This window comes from Macaca thibetana, chromosome 10 (genome assembly GCF_024542745.1).
Source record: "Macaca thibetana thibetana isolate TM-01 chromosome 10, ASM2454274v1, whole genome shotgun sequence".
Taxonomy (NCBI): domain Eukaryota; kingdom Metazoa; phylum Chordata; class Mammalia; order Primates; family Cercopithecidae; genus Macaca; species Macaca thibetana.
In genome coordinates this window covers 21,384,012-21,401,198 of record NC_065587.1, presented here as the reverse complement: position 1 = coordinate 21,401,198, position 17,187 = coordinate 21,384,012, and the positions used below count along the sequence as shown (strand labels likewise).

Sequence of the window (17,187 nt, the reverse complement as noted above, 5' to 3'; positions counted from 1 at the left end):
TACTTGGGAGGCTGAGGCAGAAGGATTGCTTGAGCCCAGGAGTTGAAGGTTACAGTGAGCTATGATTGCTACCACTCTACTCCAGCCTGGGTGACAGTAAAACTTTGTCTCTAAGAGATAAATTAAAAATTAATAAAATAGGCCGGGTGCGGTGGCTCAAGCCTGTAATCCCAGCACTTTGGGAGGCTGAGATGGGTGGATCATGAGGTCAGGAGATCAAGACCATCCTGGCTAACATGGTGAAACCCCGTCTCTACTAAAAATACAAAAAACTAGCCGGGCGAGGTGGCGGGCGCCTGTAGTCCTAGCTACTCGGGAGGCTGAGGTGGGAGAATGGCATAAACCCGGGAGGCGGAGCTTGCAGTGAGCTGAGATCCGGCCACTGCACTCCAACCTGGGCGACAGAGTGAGACTCCGTCTCAAAAAAAAAAAAAAGACCAACAAAATTGACAAACCTTTAGCTAGACTGACTAAGACTCAAATTACTAAAATCAAGAATAAAAGAAGGCATTAATGCCAACCTTACAGAAATAAAAGGAATTATAAGGCAATACTGTGAACAACTGTATGTCTACTGATTCAATAATTTAGATTAAATGCATACATTCCTAGAAATATAAAAACTACTGAAACTGACTCAAGACAAGTGAGAAAATCTGGCCAGGTGCAGTGGCTCATGCCTGTAATCCCAGAACTTTGGGAGGCTGAAGCAGGTAGATCACCTCAGGTCGGGAGTTCGAGACCAGCCTGGCTGACATGGTGAAACCCCATCTCTACTAAAAAAATACAAAAATTACCCAGGCGTGGTGGCACATGTCTGTAATCCCAGCTACTCAGGAGGCTGAGGCAGGAGAATTGCTTGAACCCAGGAGGCGGAGGTTGCAGTGAGCCAAGAACACACCACTGCCTTCCAGTCTGGGTGACAGAGCAAGACTGCATCTCAAAAATAAATAAATAGGCCAGGCACAGTGGCTCACGCCTGTAATCCCAGCACTTTGGGAGGCTGAGGTGGGTGGATCACGAGTTCAGGAGACGGAGACCATCCTGGCTAACATGGTGAAACCCCGTTCCTACTAAAAATACAAAAAAAAATAGCTGGGTATGGTGGCAGGCGCCTGTAGTCCCAGCTACTCAGGAGGCTGAGGCAGGAGAATGGCGTGAACCTGGGAGGCGGAGCTTGCAGTGAACCGAGATCGCACCACTGTGCTCCAGCCTGGGTGACAGAGCGAGACTCTGTCTCAAAATAAATAAATAAATAAAAGAAAAATAAGAAAATCTGAATAGATCTATCATAAATAAAGAGATTAAGGTACTAATTTTAAAACTACCCACAAAGAAAAGTTCAGGTCCAGATGGCTTCACTGGTGAAATCTACCAAACATTTAGAGGAAAATTTATACCAGTCCTTCTCAAAGGCTTCCAAAAACTTGGAGGAAACACTTCCTTAACTCATTCTATGAGGCCTGTGTGTTACCCAAATACCAGAGCCATAAAAAGACACCACAAGAAAACTATAGATCAATATATTTTATAAATACAGATGCAAAAATCGCCAACAAAGTACTAGGCAAATCTGATCCAACACCATATTTAAAAGATCAGAGCAGGGGCGGTGGCTCAGGCCTATAATCTCAGCACTTTGGGAGGCCAAGTTAGGCAGATCACAAGCTCAGGAGTTGGAGACCAGCCTGGCCAACATGGTGAAACCCTGTCTCTATTAAAAATACAAAAATTAGCCAAGTGTGGTGGCACATGCCTGTAATCCCAGCTACTTGGGAGGCTGAGGCAGGAGAATCGCTTGAACCCAGGAGGTGGAGGTTGCAGTGAGCCGAGGTCACACCATTACACTCCAGCCTGGACAACAAGAGAGAAACTCTGTCTCAAAAATAAATAAATAAATAAATAAATAAATAAATAAATAAATAAATACAGGCTGGACACGGTGGCTCATGCCTGTAATCCCCGCACCATGGGAGGCCGAGGCGAGAGGTTCACTTGAGATTAGGAGTTTGAGACCAGCCTGGGCAGCATGGTAAAACCCCATCTCTACTTAAAAAAAAAAAAAAAAAAGCAAAAATTAGCCAGGCATGGTGGGGCAAGTACTTGTAGTCCCAGTTAGTCGGGAGGCTGAAGCAGGAGAATCACTTGAACCTGGGAGGCAGAGGTTGCAGTGAGCCAAGACTGCACCACTGCACTCCAGCTTGAGTGACAGAGTGAGAGTCTTAAAAAAAAAAAAAAAGAAAAAGGAAAAGAAAAGAAAATCAATTAATGTAATATGCTACCTTAAAGAATGAAGGGGAGCTGGGCACAATGGCTTGCACCTGTATTCCCAGGTATGTGGGAGGCTGAAGCAGGAGAATCGCTTGAACCTGGGAGACAGAGGTTGCAGTTAGCCAAGACTGCACCACTGCACTCCAGCTTGAGTGACACAGTGAGAGTCTGTCTCAAAAAAAAAAAAGAAAAAAGAAAAGAAAATCGATTAATGTAATACACTACCTTAAAGAATGAAGGGGAGCTGGGCACAGTGGCTTGCACCTGTATTCCCAGGTATGTGGGAGGCTGCGGTAGGAGAATCGCTTGAGCTCTGGAGTTCAAGGCTGCAGTAAGCTCTGATTGCGCCACTGCACTCCAGCCTGGGTGACAGAGCAAAACCCTGTATCTAAAACAAAAAACAAAAAACCAATGGTGAAAGGCTGAAAGCTTTTCCCCTAAGATCAGGAACAAGACAGAGATGCCCACTTTCACAATTGTATTCAACACAGTACTGGCAGTCCTAGCCAGAGAAATTAGGCAAGAAAAAGAAAAGGCATCCAAATTGGAAAGGAAGAAATAGAACTATCTCTATTTGTAGATGACATTATCACATATATAGAAAATCCCAAATAATCCACAATAAACTTTATTTATTTATTTTTTTGAGACTTTGTCCCTAAGACTGGAGTGAAGTTGTGTGATCATAGCTCACTGTAGCCTCTAACTTCTGGGCTCATGTGATCCTCCTGCCTTAGCCTCTTGAGTAGCTGGGACTACAGTTATGTGCCACTACAACTGGCTAATTTTTAAATCTTATCTTAGTATAGACAGGGCTTCACTATATTACCCAGACTGGCAGAAAGGTTTGTTTTAATTACTAGAGTTAATAAATGAATTCAGTAAAGCAGCAGGGGACAAAGTCAGCACACAAAGAACAATTGTACATCTACTCACCAACGAACTATCAGAAAAAGAAATTAAGAAAACAATTCTATTTATAATAGTACCAAAAGAATAAAATACCTAGGGATAAATTTAACCAAGGAGGCAAAATACACACTAAGTTGCATTTAAATAGGACAGTGAATGTAAAAATGTGATTAGCACAGGGCCTGACCCAAAATAGATGCTTAATGCCTATTCTCATCAGAGACACCGCTGAACACCATAGAAAGGAGAGTCGGCTACACTGACAGGGACGAAGTTCCTTTGGAAGTCTGGCAGCCCTGCTCCCTCCTAGGGATAGGGTTTTGCTTAGCTTTGCGGAGTGATCAGCAAGAACACCCTTAAGTTTATGAAAAGGGTCTGTGGAGTTATTTGCAAAGAAAATAGTAAGGGGTAAGCTGGGAAGAAAATAAGGGAGAGACTAGAAGACACCGATAAATCAGGAATGTGGATGGCAGCTTTAAAAAGGCAAGGAATAGGCCTGACATGGTGGGTTCACGCCTGTAATCCTAGCACTTTGATAGGCCGAGGTGGAAAGATTGCTTGAGGCCAGGAGTTCAAGACTAGCCTGAGCAACATAGTGAGACTTTGTCTCTACAAAAGAAAAAAAAAAAAAAAAGTTTTAAAAACACTGTCAAGGAAAAAAAACAAAAAAGAAACAAAGGCGAGCAACACAGGCTGAGTCCCAGGTACAAGAGAGCGACAGATGGGCTGCGGTCTGCGATATGCCCCAGAATATAATCTGCCAAAAGTCCATGGACAATTCCAGCTGAGGAGGAAGCTTCTAGGTCTTCCCACGCCAGTCCCTCTCCCCCTAATCTGCCCACCCTGGGCATGAATGGCTAAGTAGCCCACAGGGGAGGGACTGACCAGGCTTCTTGCTTGTTTTAAAATCCTCCTTAAAGCCAAGGGATTCTTTTGTTCAGCCTGCTTCTCTGGAAAGGGAAAATCTCTTCTGGAGGGCGACAGGCTCTGATATCCCCTGTCTAAGCAGCAAAGCCTCTTCCCAGCCCTCACAAGCCCTCTTTGAAATCTTGTCCTGGCTTCTGGAGTGAGCTTTTGTGCTGAGTCAGTTTGGCTGCCTTCCAGCCAAGAACAAAGAAGTGCAGGCTGCAATGCGGGGGCTATTAAAGAAACTATTTTTAGGCTCTATTTCAATCTTATTCAGCACAGGCAGTGAGACACAAGGCCTGAAGGTGGACAGACCAGGGGGATGCCACCTGGGAAAAAGTCCCAGGCAAGTAGGTCAGGGAAAAGACAAGGAGATCTCGCTATGTGGAGAGAAAGAAGCATCTCGCCGGGCACGGTGGCTCACACCTGTAATCCCAGCACTTTGGGAGGCCGAGGCAGGTGAATTATGAGGTGAGGAGATTGACACCATCCTGGCTAACATGGTGAAACCCCATCTCTACTAAAAATATAAAAAATTAGCCAGGCATGGTGATGGGCGCCTGTAATCTCAGCTACTCAGAAGGCTGAGGCAGGAGAATTGCGTGAACCTGGGAGGCGGAGGTTGCAGTGAGCCAATATCGTGCCACTGCACTCCAGCCTGGGCAACAGAGCGAGACTCCATCTCAAAAAAAAAAAAAAAAAAAAAAAAAGCACCCAGATGCTCATGCTGCTATCCAAGGTGCAGAAGAGAGCTGCCCAGAGAATCTGGCCCTGTAGAGTCATCAAGAAAAATGAGGCCGGGCGCGGTGGCTCACTCCTGTAATCCCAGCACTTTGGGAGGCCGAGGCGGGTGGATCACAAGGTCAGGAGATCAAGACCACGGTGAAACCCCGTCTCTACTAAAAATACAAAAAATTAGCCGGGCGCGGTGGCGGGCGCCTGTAGTCCCAGCTACTCAGGAGGCTGAGGCAGGAGAATGGCATAAACCCAGGAGGTGGAGCTTGCAGTGAGCCGAGATCGCGCCACTGCACTCCAGCCTGGGCGACAGAGCGACACTCCGTCTCAAAAAACAAACAAACAAAAAAAACCCAAAAAAACAAAAAAAAAAAAAAAAAAAAAAAAAAAAAGAGGAAAGCGAAGGGAAGGGAAGGGAAGAAAGTACAGTGTCTTCCATAGAGACCAGGGCAGTCTATACCTGGGAATCTTGGTTAAAATACACTTCCTGGCTGGGCGGGGTGGCTCACGCCTGTAATCCCAGCACTTTGGGAGGCCAAGGTGGGTGGATCACCTGAGGTCAGGAGTTTGAGACCAGCCTGGCCAACACGGTAAAACCCTATCTCTACTAAAAATACAAAATTAGCCACACACTTGTAATCCCAGCTCTTGGGAGGCTGAGGCAGGAGAATCACTTGAACCCAGGAGGTGGAGGTTGCAGTGAGCTGAGATCGTGTCACTGCACTCCAGCCTGGACGACAGAGCAAGGCTCAAAAAATAAAAATAAAAAAATACACTTCCTTGGCGCATCTCAGGTCAACTGAGTCAGAATATTTGGAATGAGACTTGGGTGTCTGTGTTTCTCATCAGGTGCTGGGATGGGTGACTCCCACACGGGCTGAAGTTCGAGGACCTCTGAGCTAGAGAGTACCTGCCTTTGGAATTCAAAGGACTGATGTGGACTGACGGTAGTGGTGGTGATTTAACAGCCATCGAAGGTATCATTCTCTTCTCCTTGCTAGGCTCAGGTTTCTTTTTTTTTCCAAATGGGGACTCACTATATTACCCAGGCTGGTCTTGAACTCCTGGGCTCAAGCAATTCTCCTGCCTCAGCTTTCTGAATGGCTTGGATTATAGGCACAAGCCACCATGCCCAGCAAGGCTTAGGTTTTCATCCGTAAAATGAAGGGCCCTGGTAGGGGAAGGAATTTATTACTTAGCTCTTCCTCTGAAAATCCTTATCCCTGGGATACTCAGTGATCGGCAGAGAGACCTGGAGGAATAGCTTTTATACTGGAGGTCTGCATTATTCAAAGAAAAAAAGTAAAAGTCCACTTGGGGGAATATGCTTATGATGGGGACCAAGCTTAACAGCATGTCGTGGAGGGATAAAAAGTTCCATCAGGACATCACAAAAAATAAAATGTGTTTCCTCTTGGAGTTAGCAAACTTTATCTCTGCAACTACGTACTAATTCTCAAAAATTTTTACATTTCTACATCTTTTTTTTTTCCCCAAGACGGAATCTTGCTCTGTTGTCCAGGCTGGAGTGCAGTGGCACAATCTCAGCTCAGTGCAACCTCCGCCTCGGGGATTCAAGCAATTCTCCTGCCTCAGCCTCCCGAGTCATTGGGATTACAGGTGTGCACCACCATGCCCAGCTAATTTTTGTATTTTTAGTAGATGGGGTTTCACCATGTTGACCAGGCTGGTCTTGAACTCCTGACCTCAGGTCATCTGCCCACTGGCATCCCAAAGTGCTGATATTACAGGTGTGAGCCACTGCGCCCAGCCCATCTTATTTTTTAAAATGAATAAAGAATGGAGTACTGATGGTGGGGGTCAAGATACACTTTTTGATAAAACTGTCCAAGAATAGTCTATGCCATCCTTTACTTTGACTTGCAGGAGTATTACAAAGGAGGTAATTTTATGAACATTTTAAAGGTTGTTACCTATCTTCCCAAGACTTTTCTTCATCCTTTGAGAATCAAACCATTATATTTTGAGGCACTTTTGTCATTACCATAAAGACTCTACTCAGGCCAGGTGTGGTGGCTCATGTCTATAATTCTAGCACTTTGGGAGGCCTAGGTGGGAGGATCATTTGAGCCCAGGAGTTTGAGACCAGCCTGAGAAAACTAGTGGGATCCCGCCTCTACAAAAAATTTAAAAATTAGCCAGGCATGGTGACACACGCCTGTGGTCCCAGCTACTTGGGAGGCTGAGGCAGGAGGATCACTTGAGTCCAGGAGAGGTTGAGGCTGCAGTGAGCTGTGTTCATGCCACTGTACTCCAGCCTGGACAACAGAGCAAGACCCTGTCTCAATTTAAAAAAATATATATTCTCCTCAAATGTTACCTGGTCTCACTGTCCTGTATCTCTGTATGTGATTGATTCTCCAACACCACTCTCGCCAACTCCATGAAATCCTGTAAGACTTAGAATTACTCTCTGTGAAGTACAGTTGATCTCTGAACAACAGTTTGGACTCTGTGGGTCTATTATATGCAGATTTCTTTTTTTTTTTTTTAATTTTTTAGAGATAGGGTCTTGCATTGTTTCCCAGGCTAGAGTACAGTACAGGCACAATGAATAGCTCACTATGACCTTGAACTCCTGGACTCGAGTCATCTGCCCACCTCAGCCTTCTGAGCAACTGGGACTATTGGTGGATACCACCACACCTGGCTAATTTTTAAATTTTTCGTAGACACAGGGTCTCACTACGTTGTTCAGGCTGGACCTGAACTGCTGGCCTCAAGGGATCCTCCTGCCTTAGCCTCCCAAAGTACTAGGATTACAGTCATGAGCCCCTGCACAGATTTTGTTCAATAAAATAACAGTGGTGCCTGCCTCTGCCTCCACCTCCTCCACCTTTTCTGCCTCTGCCATCCTTGAGACACCAAGACCAACCCCTCCACTTCCTTAGACTATTCAACCCTGAGACAGGATGTGAAGACCTTTATGGTGATCCACTTCCACTTACTAGTAGATATGTATTTCCTTCCTTATGGCTTTCTTATTTTTTTATTTTTGAGACGGAGTCTTACTCTGTTGCCCAAGCTCGAGCACAGTAGCATGATCTTGGCTTACTGCAACCTCTGCCTCATAGGTTCAAGTAATTCTGCTTCAGCCTCTTGAGTAGCTGGGACTACAGGCATGCACCATCACGCTTGGCTAATTTTCGTGTTTTTAGCAGAGACAGGGTTTCACCATGTTGGCCAGGTTGGTCTCAAACTCCTGACCTCAAGTGATCCACCCGCCTCGGCCTCCCAAAGCGCTGGGATTACAGACGTGAGTCACTGTGCCCAGGCCCCCTTACGACTTTCCTAATAACATTTTCTTTCCTCTAGTTTACTCTATTGCAAGAATACAGTGTACAAGATACAAAATATATATTGAAAATATGTACTATGTTAGCAGTAAGTAACTACTAATAGCATATTACTGGTCAACAGCAGGCTATTAGTTAAGTTTTTAGGGAGTCAAAAGTTATACACAGATTTTTCAACTGTGCAGGACAGGGGGTGTTGGTGCCCCTAATCCCTGAGTTGTTCAAGGATCAACTGAATTTGTCTTCTGTTTACACTGCACTGTCAGGCATTTATAACAGCCAATGATCAGAGACAATTTGTCCATCGGCAACCCTGACAGGGATAATGGGAAGAGCAGGTGGGGAGGGAACAGCTTTTGCTTTTTGTGCTCTGCTGCCTTTGGCTTCTCCTACCACCTCTTAACAGCAGGAACCTGGGATAATAAATACCAAGATCATGAGGACCTCACTCCCCAAAGCAGAAATAGGGTGTGCGTAGACAAGAGATGAGCATCTCTCTGCAGAATTGGAATCTTTTTCCACTCTGCTTTTCTTGGCTGCTGAGAAAAAGTTTCTCTACAAATGCTTTTTCACACTGTGCCACAACTCCCACCTGCCCTTCCAGACTGCAAAGCCACCCAGCAAGGAACCACAGACAAAGGCCACTGGTCAGGTGACGCTTTTTAATCGGCTGGTGTCTTTAGAGAATATCAAGAGTCACATGTGGGCCACAGCAGAAAGCAGAAGCCCAGGACTCAGGGTGAGGCCTTGGGGGAAACAACAGGCTGGGCGAGAGGTCAGCGATGGCTGAAGAATCCCTGAGGATGGTTGTATTTAAATGGCTTCATCCTGCTGGGACCCCTAGAGAAATAGGAGAACGGAGTAGTTAATAACACACCTTCCAGGCTGATAAAATAAATTATGGTTCATTCACACAAGGGAAAAAAAAAAAAAAGAGGCAGAGTTCTATGACACAGAATGTTGTGAGAAAAGCATACAGCAGAACAACATATAAGGTGAGATACTATTTTTGTAAAAATGTCTTTTTGTGCTTGCTAATGAGTGAACACAAACTTGGAAAGGCCCTCACTGACAGTGGCACTTCAGGGACATAGCTTTGGGCACCCTCACTTTTTAGGATTGTTCCTTTTTTTTTTTTTTTTTTTGAGACGGACTCTCTGTATCGCCCAGGCTGGAATGCAGTGGCACGATCTCAGCTCACTGCAACCCCTGCCTCCTGGGTTCAAGGGATTTTCGTGCCTCAGCCTCCCAAGTAGCTGGGATTACAGGCATGCACCACCACGCCTGGGTTTAGGTTGAGGTTTAGTTTAGGTTTCGCCATGTTGGCCAGGCTGGTGGAACTCCTGGCCTCAGGTCTCTTGCTGCCCATGCCAGCACTCTGCATCCTGGCCGGAGAGCCTTGCCTCTCACATCTACCAGCCATAGAGTTAACTGGATCTGAGTCACTGAAGGAGCACCTTCTCAGAATGTGGACAGAGGAGCTCAGCCTGGAGACACAACAAAGCCCTTCAAGAATGGGGTCCTTGGCCGGGCGCGGTGGCTCACGCCTATTGTAATCCCAGCACTTTGGGAGGCCGAGGCGGGCGGATCACGAGGTCAGGAGATCGAGACCATCCTGGCTAACACGGTGAAACCCCGTCTCTACTAAAAATGCAAAAAAATTAGCCGGGCGAGGCGGCGGGCGCCTGTAGTCCCAGCTACTCGGGAGGCTGAGGCAGGAGAATGGCGTGAACCCGGGAGGCGGAGCTTGCAGTGAGCCGAGATCGCGCCATTGCACTCCAGCCTGGGCGACTAAGCGAGACTCTGTCTCAAAAAAAAAAAAAAAAAAAAAAAAAAAAAAGAATGGGGTCCTTTGGCCGGGAGGCGGAGGTTGCAGTGAGCCGAGATCATGCTACTACACTCCAGCCTGGGTGACAGAGTGAGACTCCATCTCAAAAAAAAAAAAAAAAAAGAAAAAAGAAAAAGAAATGGGTCCTTTGGGAACCATTGGAGAAGTGGAAATAAATGCCGGCCATGTGAGTTCCCACCCTGGAAATGTGTTAAAATGGGCTGGGCAGGTGGGAAGAGCTGAGGTCTCACACAAGCCCTCTAGGGAGAGCAAGTCCTAGAAGGTGCCAGCATCTGGCCACCAGCTCCACCTCCCAGCAGCCACTCAGAGCTGGAACTCGTTATTATGAGACAACACAATGAACCAGGCCAGTGGAGGTGTCAGATGAGGTGAGAGGATGCTGGGACTGCTTTTAGGGGCTGGAACTGGCTGTCCGAGAACAAGGTGAGGGAGAGGTAAGGTACTGTTTAGACTGACAGGGAACAAGGAGGGATGTCCTGATTAGAAACTGATTAGAAACAGATTATCACTCTTCTTCCCAAACACTGCTCCTCCCCAACCTCACTCAGAAGGGAAGGGATGCCTGAGCAGTGACATCTGCAGTTCTGAAACTGACTCTTAAAAGAACATGAGTTAGGGAATGAAAGGGAAATAAAAGACCCAAAACGAAAGAGAAAGGAAAAGTAGCTGGAAGTGCCATGAGCCCAGACACTCTGAGTACCAAGCTGTCAGGAACTGCTGGCATTTTCCAAGTCCCAGTCTTGTGCCAGGAAGCTTTACATGAATTACTTCTGAAGCATTATGAGCTAGAAGGTATTACTTCCACCACTTCACTCTTCAGAAAATGGCAGTCGGGCGCAATGGCTCACGCCTGTAATCCCAGCACTTTGGGAGGCTGAGGCAAGCTGATCACTTCAACCTAGGAGTTTGAGACCAGCCTGGCTAATATGGTGAAACCTCATCTCTATAAAAACATTTAAATATTAGTTGGGTGTGGCAGTGCCTGCCTGTGGTCCCAGCTACTAGGAAGGCTGAGGTGGGAGGATCGTTTAAGCCCTGGAGGTCAAGACTGCAAGGCTGCAGTGGGCTATGATCGTGCTGTTGCACTCCAGTCTGGGCAAGAGAGTAAGACCCTGTCTCAAAGAAAAGAAAAGAAAAGAAAAAGTGGGGGGAGGGCTCAGAGCTAAGCAGAAGTGACTCTTCTAAGGTCAGCAGCAAAACAGAGATCTGCACTCCTCTGTCTTACGTCGAGGCTGGTTCCTTCTGTGCCACCTGACTGCCTAAGCTGCGGTTCTCACTGACGGGACAGTACCCTAGAAAGACCACAGCAGACTCCCTGGGTACAGGCGAGCATGCACACAGTTTAAAAAGCTTATTTGGACAGCAAAAAGCAAACAAACTCTATTGTTTTCCACGGAAAGTATAGAAAATAAAGTTCAGCCAAATCCTCTTGGCCAATACCTGGCATTGTTTATGTGGTTGGGTGACCCACCTTCAGGAGGTGTTGGTGAAAAACAGGTGGACCAGGGTGACAGGCACAGGCTTGAAGGGGAAGTTTCAGGAAGAAGCAAGCTCTCCCCAGAAAATGTGGCTCTGATCTCTGCCCCACATCACTGTGAGAAGTCACCAGGGCCCCAGACCTCCCCTCACCTGAAGAGCCGCAGACACATCTTCTCCTGGGGAAATTCCTTGGGCCCCTCCACACTGTCGTCATGGCTCTCGGTCTCCAGGTAAACATCCAGCAGCACACACAGCCGCTGCAGCTGGTTGGTCAACAGCTGGTGGCTGGGCCAAGGGCCACACAGCTCCTTGTAGCACACATTGACTTCACCCTCCATGGCCTGTGCGGTGGGAAAGCCAGCATCTCAGCACTACCTTCCTGCGTTTGGGGGACCACAATGGCCGGGCTTCCATTCCTGGATGGGCCTGAGCGCTGATGCCTCTGTAGGAGCTGGGCCATCAGATCAAGCTAGACTGGCTTGTCCTGAGGCCCCCTCATCAAGGCAATGAGGTCTTCCTAATTTTGACCCGTAACTTTCCCTGCCTCGTATGCCCACAGCCAGGAAAACAGAGGTGTGCAGGGAAGGAGTCTCAAAATAAGACCTAAGTCAGAAGATGTTGGTTAAAAACGTGTTCCATGGCACGTTTGATTTAGTAGCTGCCACAGGCTGCTACTTAACAGCTGCAACGCTGATTAACAGCTACAATGCTGATTAACAGGTGCAACGATGTCATTCTTCATGTCATTCCAGTGCTTCTATAATGCTTCAGAGCTTATTCACATTTTTTTATAGGAGCCCAAGCCAATAATCTTTCAAGTAGGTATTTCTTCTTACTCTCTAAATGGGGAAACCTGCGAACCCCAAGGTAGGCAAGTAGGTCTGGGCTCTTTCCTCTATTACACCACACAGGCTCCAGCAAATTCTGCAAATCCTGGCACAACCTTCTGTTTTGGGAATTAAGGCAGTGCCCAAGCCTTCAGCTGCAGTGGGTTCTGCCACGGCCACCTCCCCCGGGAGCTTTACCTGCTCCTCCCGTCATCCCCAGCTGGGTCTTACCCGAATGTTGTCATCATTGCTGTTGGTTTTCTCCCCTTTCCAGTTCAAACAGAGCTGGAAAACAGGTGGGATGGAGGAGTAGCCAGGATTCAACACCACAGCGGCCTGCAGTTTGGCTGGGAAGAGAGGAGACAGGAGGAAAGCTCAGTTCTAAGACCCAGCTTACTAGCCATGGCAGCCTCCCCACTGCACCCCTGAGGCCAGCTCAGATGTCTCCTATTAATCTGAATGCTGCAGAGCACATTCTGGTACCAACTGTTCTAAAATGTCCTAAGTAGAATTGCCAGCTTGCAGAATGTGAGGTCCTATAATTGGTCTCTCCAAGGACTTTGACATATTTACTGTGCCACAAAGCTGTGGACTCCCCAGAGTCTGGTCCACCTTAGCTTTCTCCATGTGTTCTATTTGCTACTTTGATAGAAGTTTAATTGTCATTTCTTTATTTGCCAGCAAGCTAAGGATTTCTCCATGTGAAAGCTTACTATCTAATTTTTCAACAATATTGTGTATCAACTGTTACATCAAATACATTTTCTCTATTTTCATTTGATTTTTACATACTTTGTTACACAAAATTCTTTATACTAGCCAACATGTAGAGAGTCCTTACTGTATCCCAGGCACTGTGGTAAACCCTCTAGACACATTTTATTTCATCCTAACAGTAATTCTATGAGTTAGGTACTATTATCATCATCTTCATTTTACACATAAAGAAACAGGCTCTGACAGAAACTTCTCTACCATCAAATAATTGGAAAGTAGCAGTGCTGAGTTTAACCAGAACTGGCTGATACCAAAGCTGTGTTCATAATTACTAAACAAAATATTTGTGTTTTTGAACATACTCATTTTTTCTCTGGTGAAAGCCTTTGCCTTTTTCAACAGGAGGATATTTACGTTCTCAAGTGGGATAGGTTTGCCACTTCTTTTTAGTTATTTTTTGCAGGGGAGAGTTTAATTCTCTGACCACTAGTTATTCAAGTAACAGAGGAGAGGAGAGGAGAGGTTAACATAATTCTTCCCTAACAGTCAGAATATTAACTAAAAAGTTGTGGCCAGGCGTGGTGGCTCACGCCTATAATCCCCGCACTGTGGGAGGCCGAGGCGGGTGGATCACAAGGTCAGGAGATCGAGACCATCCTGGCTAACATGGTGAAACCCTGTCTCTACTAAAAATACAAAAAATTAGCCAAGTGTGGTGGCAGGTGACTGTAGTCCCAGTTACTCAGGAGGCTGAGGCAGGAGAATGGCGTGAACCCGGGGGGTGGAGCTTGCAGTGAGCCGAGATTGCACCACTGCACTCCAGCCTGGGTGACAGAGCAAGACTCCGTCTCAAAAAAAAAAAAGTGTGTGGTGGGGAAAGGATGGAAAGCAAATGTATAAAATCCAAATAGTGGTCACCTATTAGGAGAAAGGGAATAAAGTGGGATAGGGAGGCCTCAACCGTATCTGAAATAATTCAGCTTCTTCAGAAGGTTTTTTTAGAAGACATGAAGAATAGAAAGAGAAGCAAGTGGGGTAGTGAGGACAGAAACTCTGATACCAAAGAGTTCAACTTTCCTTACAGTTCTGGAACTGTCTTAGAACTACAGACAACTTCCTCAGCTCAGCACCAAGTCTTGGGGGTGTCAGATCCCACAGGCAGTGCCAGGCTTGCCGCGCCTTGGGTGGGACAACAGCATAACAGCCGAAACACAGCATCCCAGGACTTCAGCAGGGAACCCTGGCAGAGTTGGATGCCAGAAGAGGTGTGAAGAATCAGAGCTTTCAATGCCTCTGAAGTGAGAACAGGGACTGCAGAAGAGGGAGGGAGGCCCTGTGACCCTGCCCTTTACAACCTGAGAGTGACCCCTCAGCCCTGCTATGAAGAGGGAGAAAGAGGAGATGTCTGGTGTAGAGAGTGGTGAAGGAAAGAGCAAAGAGCTCAGGCTCAGCGCTCAGACTGGGCTTGTAACTAAGCCCGAATTTCCTCCCCAGTAAAATGGAAATGACAGCACCACCCCTAGGACTGTAGTGAGGGTTCAGTGAGACAGAGCGTGTGTGTGACTGTGTTGCAGAATGAGTCCTTGCTGAACAGGCTCTCACGATCATTATTATCTGTTAAGTCCTTGCAGCAGGATTCCAGGATCTTCTGCTTTCTTTGGGCAACCCCCAAGAGTGTTTGATTCTTGGCAGCGCCCTTTGTCTAGAACCCCTGTAATCACCAGAGCAATTACCTGTGCCCCTTTCGATGAGTGCCATGTAGTAGAGATTGGTGTCCCCAGCCAGTCCCGCATCCACAATGTCTTTGGTGAAATGCAGCTCCTAGAAGAGGTACCACAGACAAGAAGTGAACTACTGGCTCCTCTAGTTAAATCCCCTGCCCTTCCAATCAGGTGGCAGGAGCTGGAAGGTGACATGGTCCTGCATTCCTCAGGACAGTAAGGGTAACTTTTCACTCCTTCACCTACCATGTAATCCTCATGGGCAACTGTCACCCATTTCACCAGGCGAGAGACAACCTTGGCAGGGAAGAGGTACTGGCAATCACTGGTAACTGGCACAATGCCATGTTCTAAAAGAGAGCAAGACAGGTGACGTCACAGGTAGAAATCAGGTGTCACAGATGGGTAACTGGCATCCTCCTGGGGCTCTCTGAAGGGCTCAGATGGCCCGGCCAGCTATCCTGGTACACCTGGCACTCAAGTACCCAGGTCAACATGTGCCAGGAATGCAAGCATGTCAACCTGACCTTCACCCAGTGCTGTGTGCTTGTGGCCAGATCCAGTGCCAGCATTTACGGTGCTTTCTCTTTAATGCAAATGATAGCCTGCCAAAGAAAAACCCCTGCAGCCAGAACTAGGGAGGATGCCCCTGCAGCAGTTGACTGTTAATTAGATCAAACAGCCTAGAGGCCTGCATTTTCATAGCTGACCTTGATGGAGGAAACAACTGAAGTGTTGTGTGTCAGGGAGAAGAGCCAGAGAACTGCTCCAGGGTAAATTCCTGCTGGCATTTCAATAAGCAAATACGGCCAACATAGTAAGCGCTGTCCAAAATGACAAGCTCCCAACCTTGGGACAACAAACTCAGCAATGTTGATGGGGAGCAAGGCCCCATGGACAAACATCGGTGCTCTGGAGAGATCAGCAGCCATGTGGAGTCCAAGAACTGGTGGGGAGTGGTCTCCAGATGTGTCCTGGAAACCCAATGCCTTTCCTGACAGATACTCTTTTTTTCATTTATTTTTTTACTTTTTATTTTGAGATGGAGTCTCGCTTTGTTGCCCAGGCTGGAATCTTGGCTCACTGCAGCCTCCACCTCTCAGGTTCAAGCAATTCTCTGCTTCAGCCTCCTGAGTAGCTGGAATACAGGTGCATGCCACCATGCCCAGCTAATTTTTGTATTTTTAGTAGAGACGGGGTTTTACCATGTTGGCAGGCTGGTCTTGAACTCCTGATCTCAAGAGATCTGTCTGCCTTGGCCTCCCAAAGTGCTGTGGTTACAGGCAAGAGTCACCGTGCCTGGCCCAGAGACTCTTTTAGATCAGAAAAATCTTGACCCCATCCCCCTGCCACTGTAAGCACCTTGAACATGGTAAGCATGTGACAACCATTTACTGAGTGAATAAACTAAAAGAAACTCCCAAATGCCACCACCTAAGTCAGTGGCTCATCATTATCACTTGGGAGCTTAGAAGAAAACATAGGCTCAGCCTCACCCTGGGGAACATCAGGTCGGTAGGCCTTGGGGAACGGATATGCGAGTCGCTCCCTGGACAGCTATATTCAAATAAGCTGACTGTGAGCCACAGAGCCGGGGCAGGGGTTCACTGTGCTCAGTTCTTCTCCCAGCACTATGCTCAGTGCCAGGTATGAATCAGGATCTCATTAAATATGTGTCGAATGCACATCAAAATCTGCAATGCATGGCCTAGGATGAGTTGCCCCTGACCAATCCACAAACCTGTGCTACCCAATGGCTCTGTGCCTCCTCTGTGAGGCAGGACAGCACTGACGGCTCTAAGGGGGAGCTCAGCCCTCTGCCTGGACAGGCCTGGAGCTCTCCCCAGTGGCTCTGCCAAGATGCCCACTCTGTAAAGCCAGGAATCCAGGTCTTGTATTTGTCATCAGGATTCAAGTTTTAAGTGAAAGGCTAAGTTGTTGTCTGTGTGTTACCTGAGTGACTTAAACCACCACCCCATCATCAGCTTACCTAGGGATGCAAACTGTTTGTGGAGGGCCAGGCGGGACTGCACCCTGGTCTTCAGAAGTTTCATGGTGGTCTCCATGTGGCTGGCGCTCAGCGAGTGGTCAGCAATCACTGTTTGCTGTGAGGTGAGTGACAATGAGACACACACACGAGTGCTCCCCCATCCCTTCCTCTGGGCACCATCTCTCTCCTGGGACCTGCCTGCCTGCAACAGCCTGGATTATCCGTGCCCCAAGATGGGTACTTTAGACATGGCAGGGTTTATCTGCTATGACAGGCCAGATGCTGAGTCCTGGCAGAAACAACACAGTATGCTGGGTTCTTGAGAAGCTGTGTCCAACTCCTGAGGAAAGGCAGGCTTCTGCTAAGGGGCCAGGCCCCCTGGATTTCTGCTCATGCCTCATATTTGGCACCTGCACACAAGAACAAGGGCAGCAGAGCCTGCAGCCATGAGTCCCAGAGCAAG

General features: G+C 47.3%; 1 protein-coding gene across 3 annotated transcripts in view; it reads right to left on the bottom strand.

The window, feature by feature from the left end:
* Nucleotides 1–8,789: 8,789 nt before the first annotated feature.
* Nucleotides 8,790–17,187, bottom strand: part of THOC5 (THO complex subunit 5) — a 40,686-nt gene continuing 32,288 nt past the window's right edge. For all 3 annotated transcript variants that reach the window (XM_050806801.1, XM_050806803.1, XM_050806802.1), the window contains 6 exons: nt 16,725–16,839; nt 14,981–15,084; nt 14,747–14,834; nt 12,528–12,643; nt 11,620–11,810; nt 8,790–8,981 (listed from right to left, as the gene is read on the bottom strand). In XM_050806801.1, coding sequence (XP_050662758.1) covers nt 8,918–8,981; nt 11,620–11,810; nt 12,528–12,643; nt 14,747–14,834; nt 14,981–15,084; nt 16,725–16,839 — 678 coding nt within the window. In that variant the 3' untranslated portion in view covers nt 8,790–8,917. The remainder of the gene's footprint in view (nt 8,982–11,619; nt 11,811–12,527; nt 12,644–14,746; nt 14,835–14,980; nt 15,085–16,724; nt 16,840–17,187) is intronic.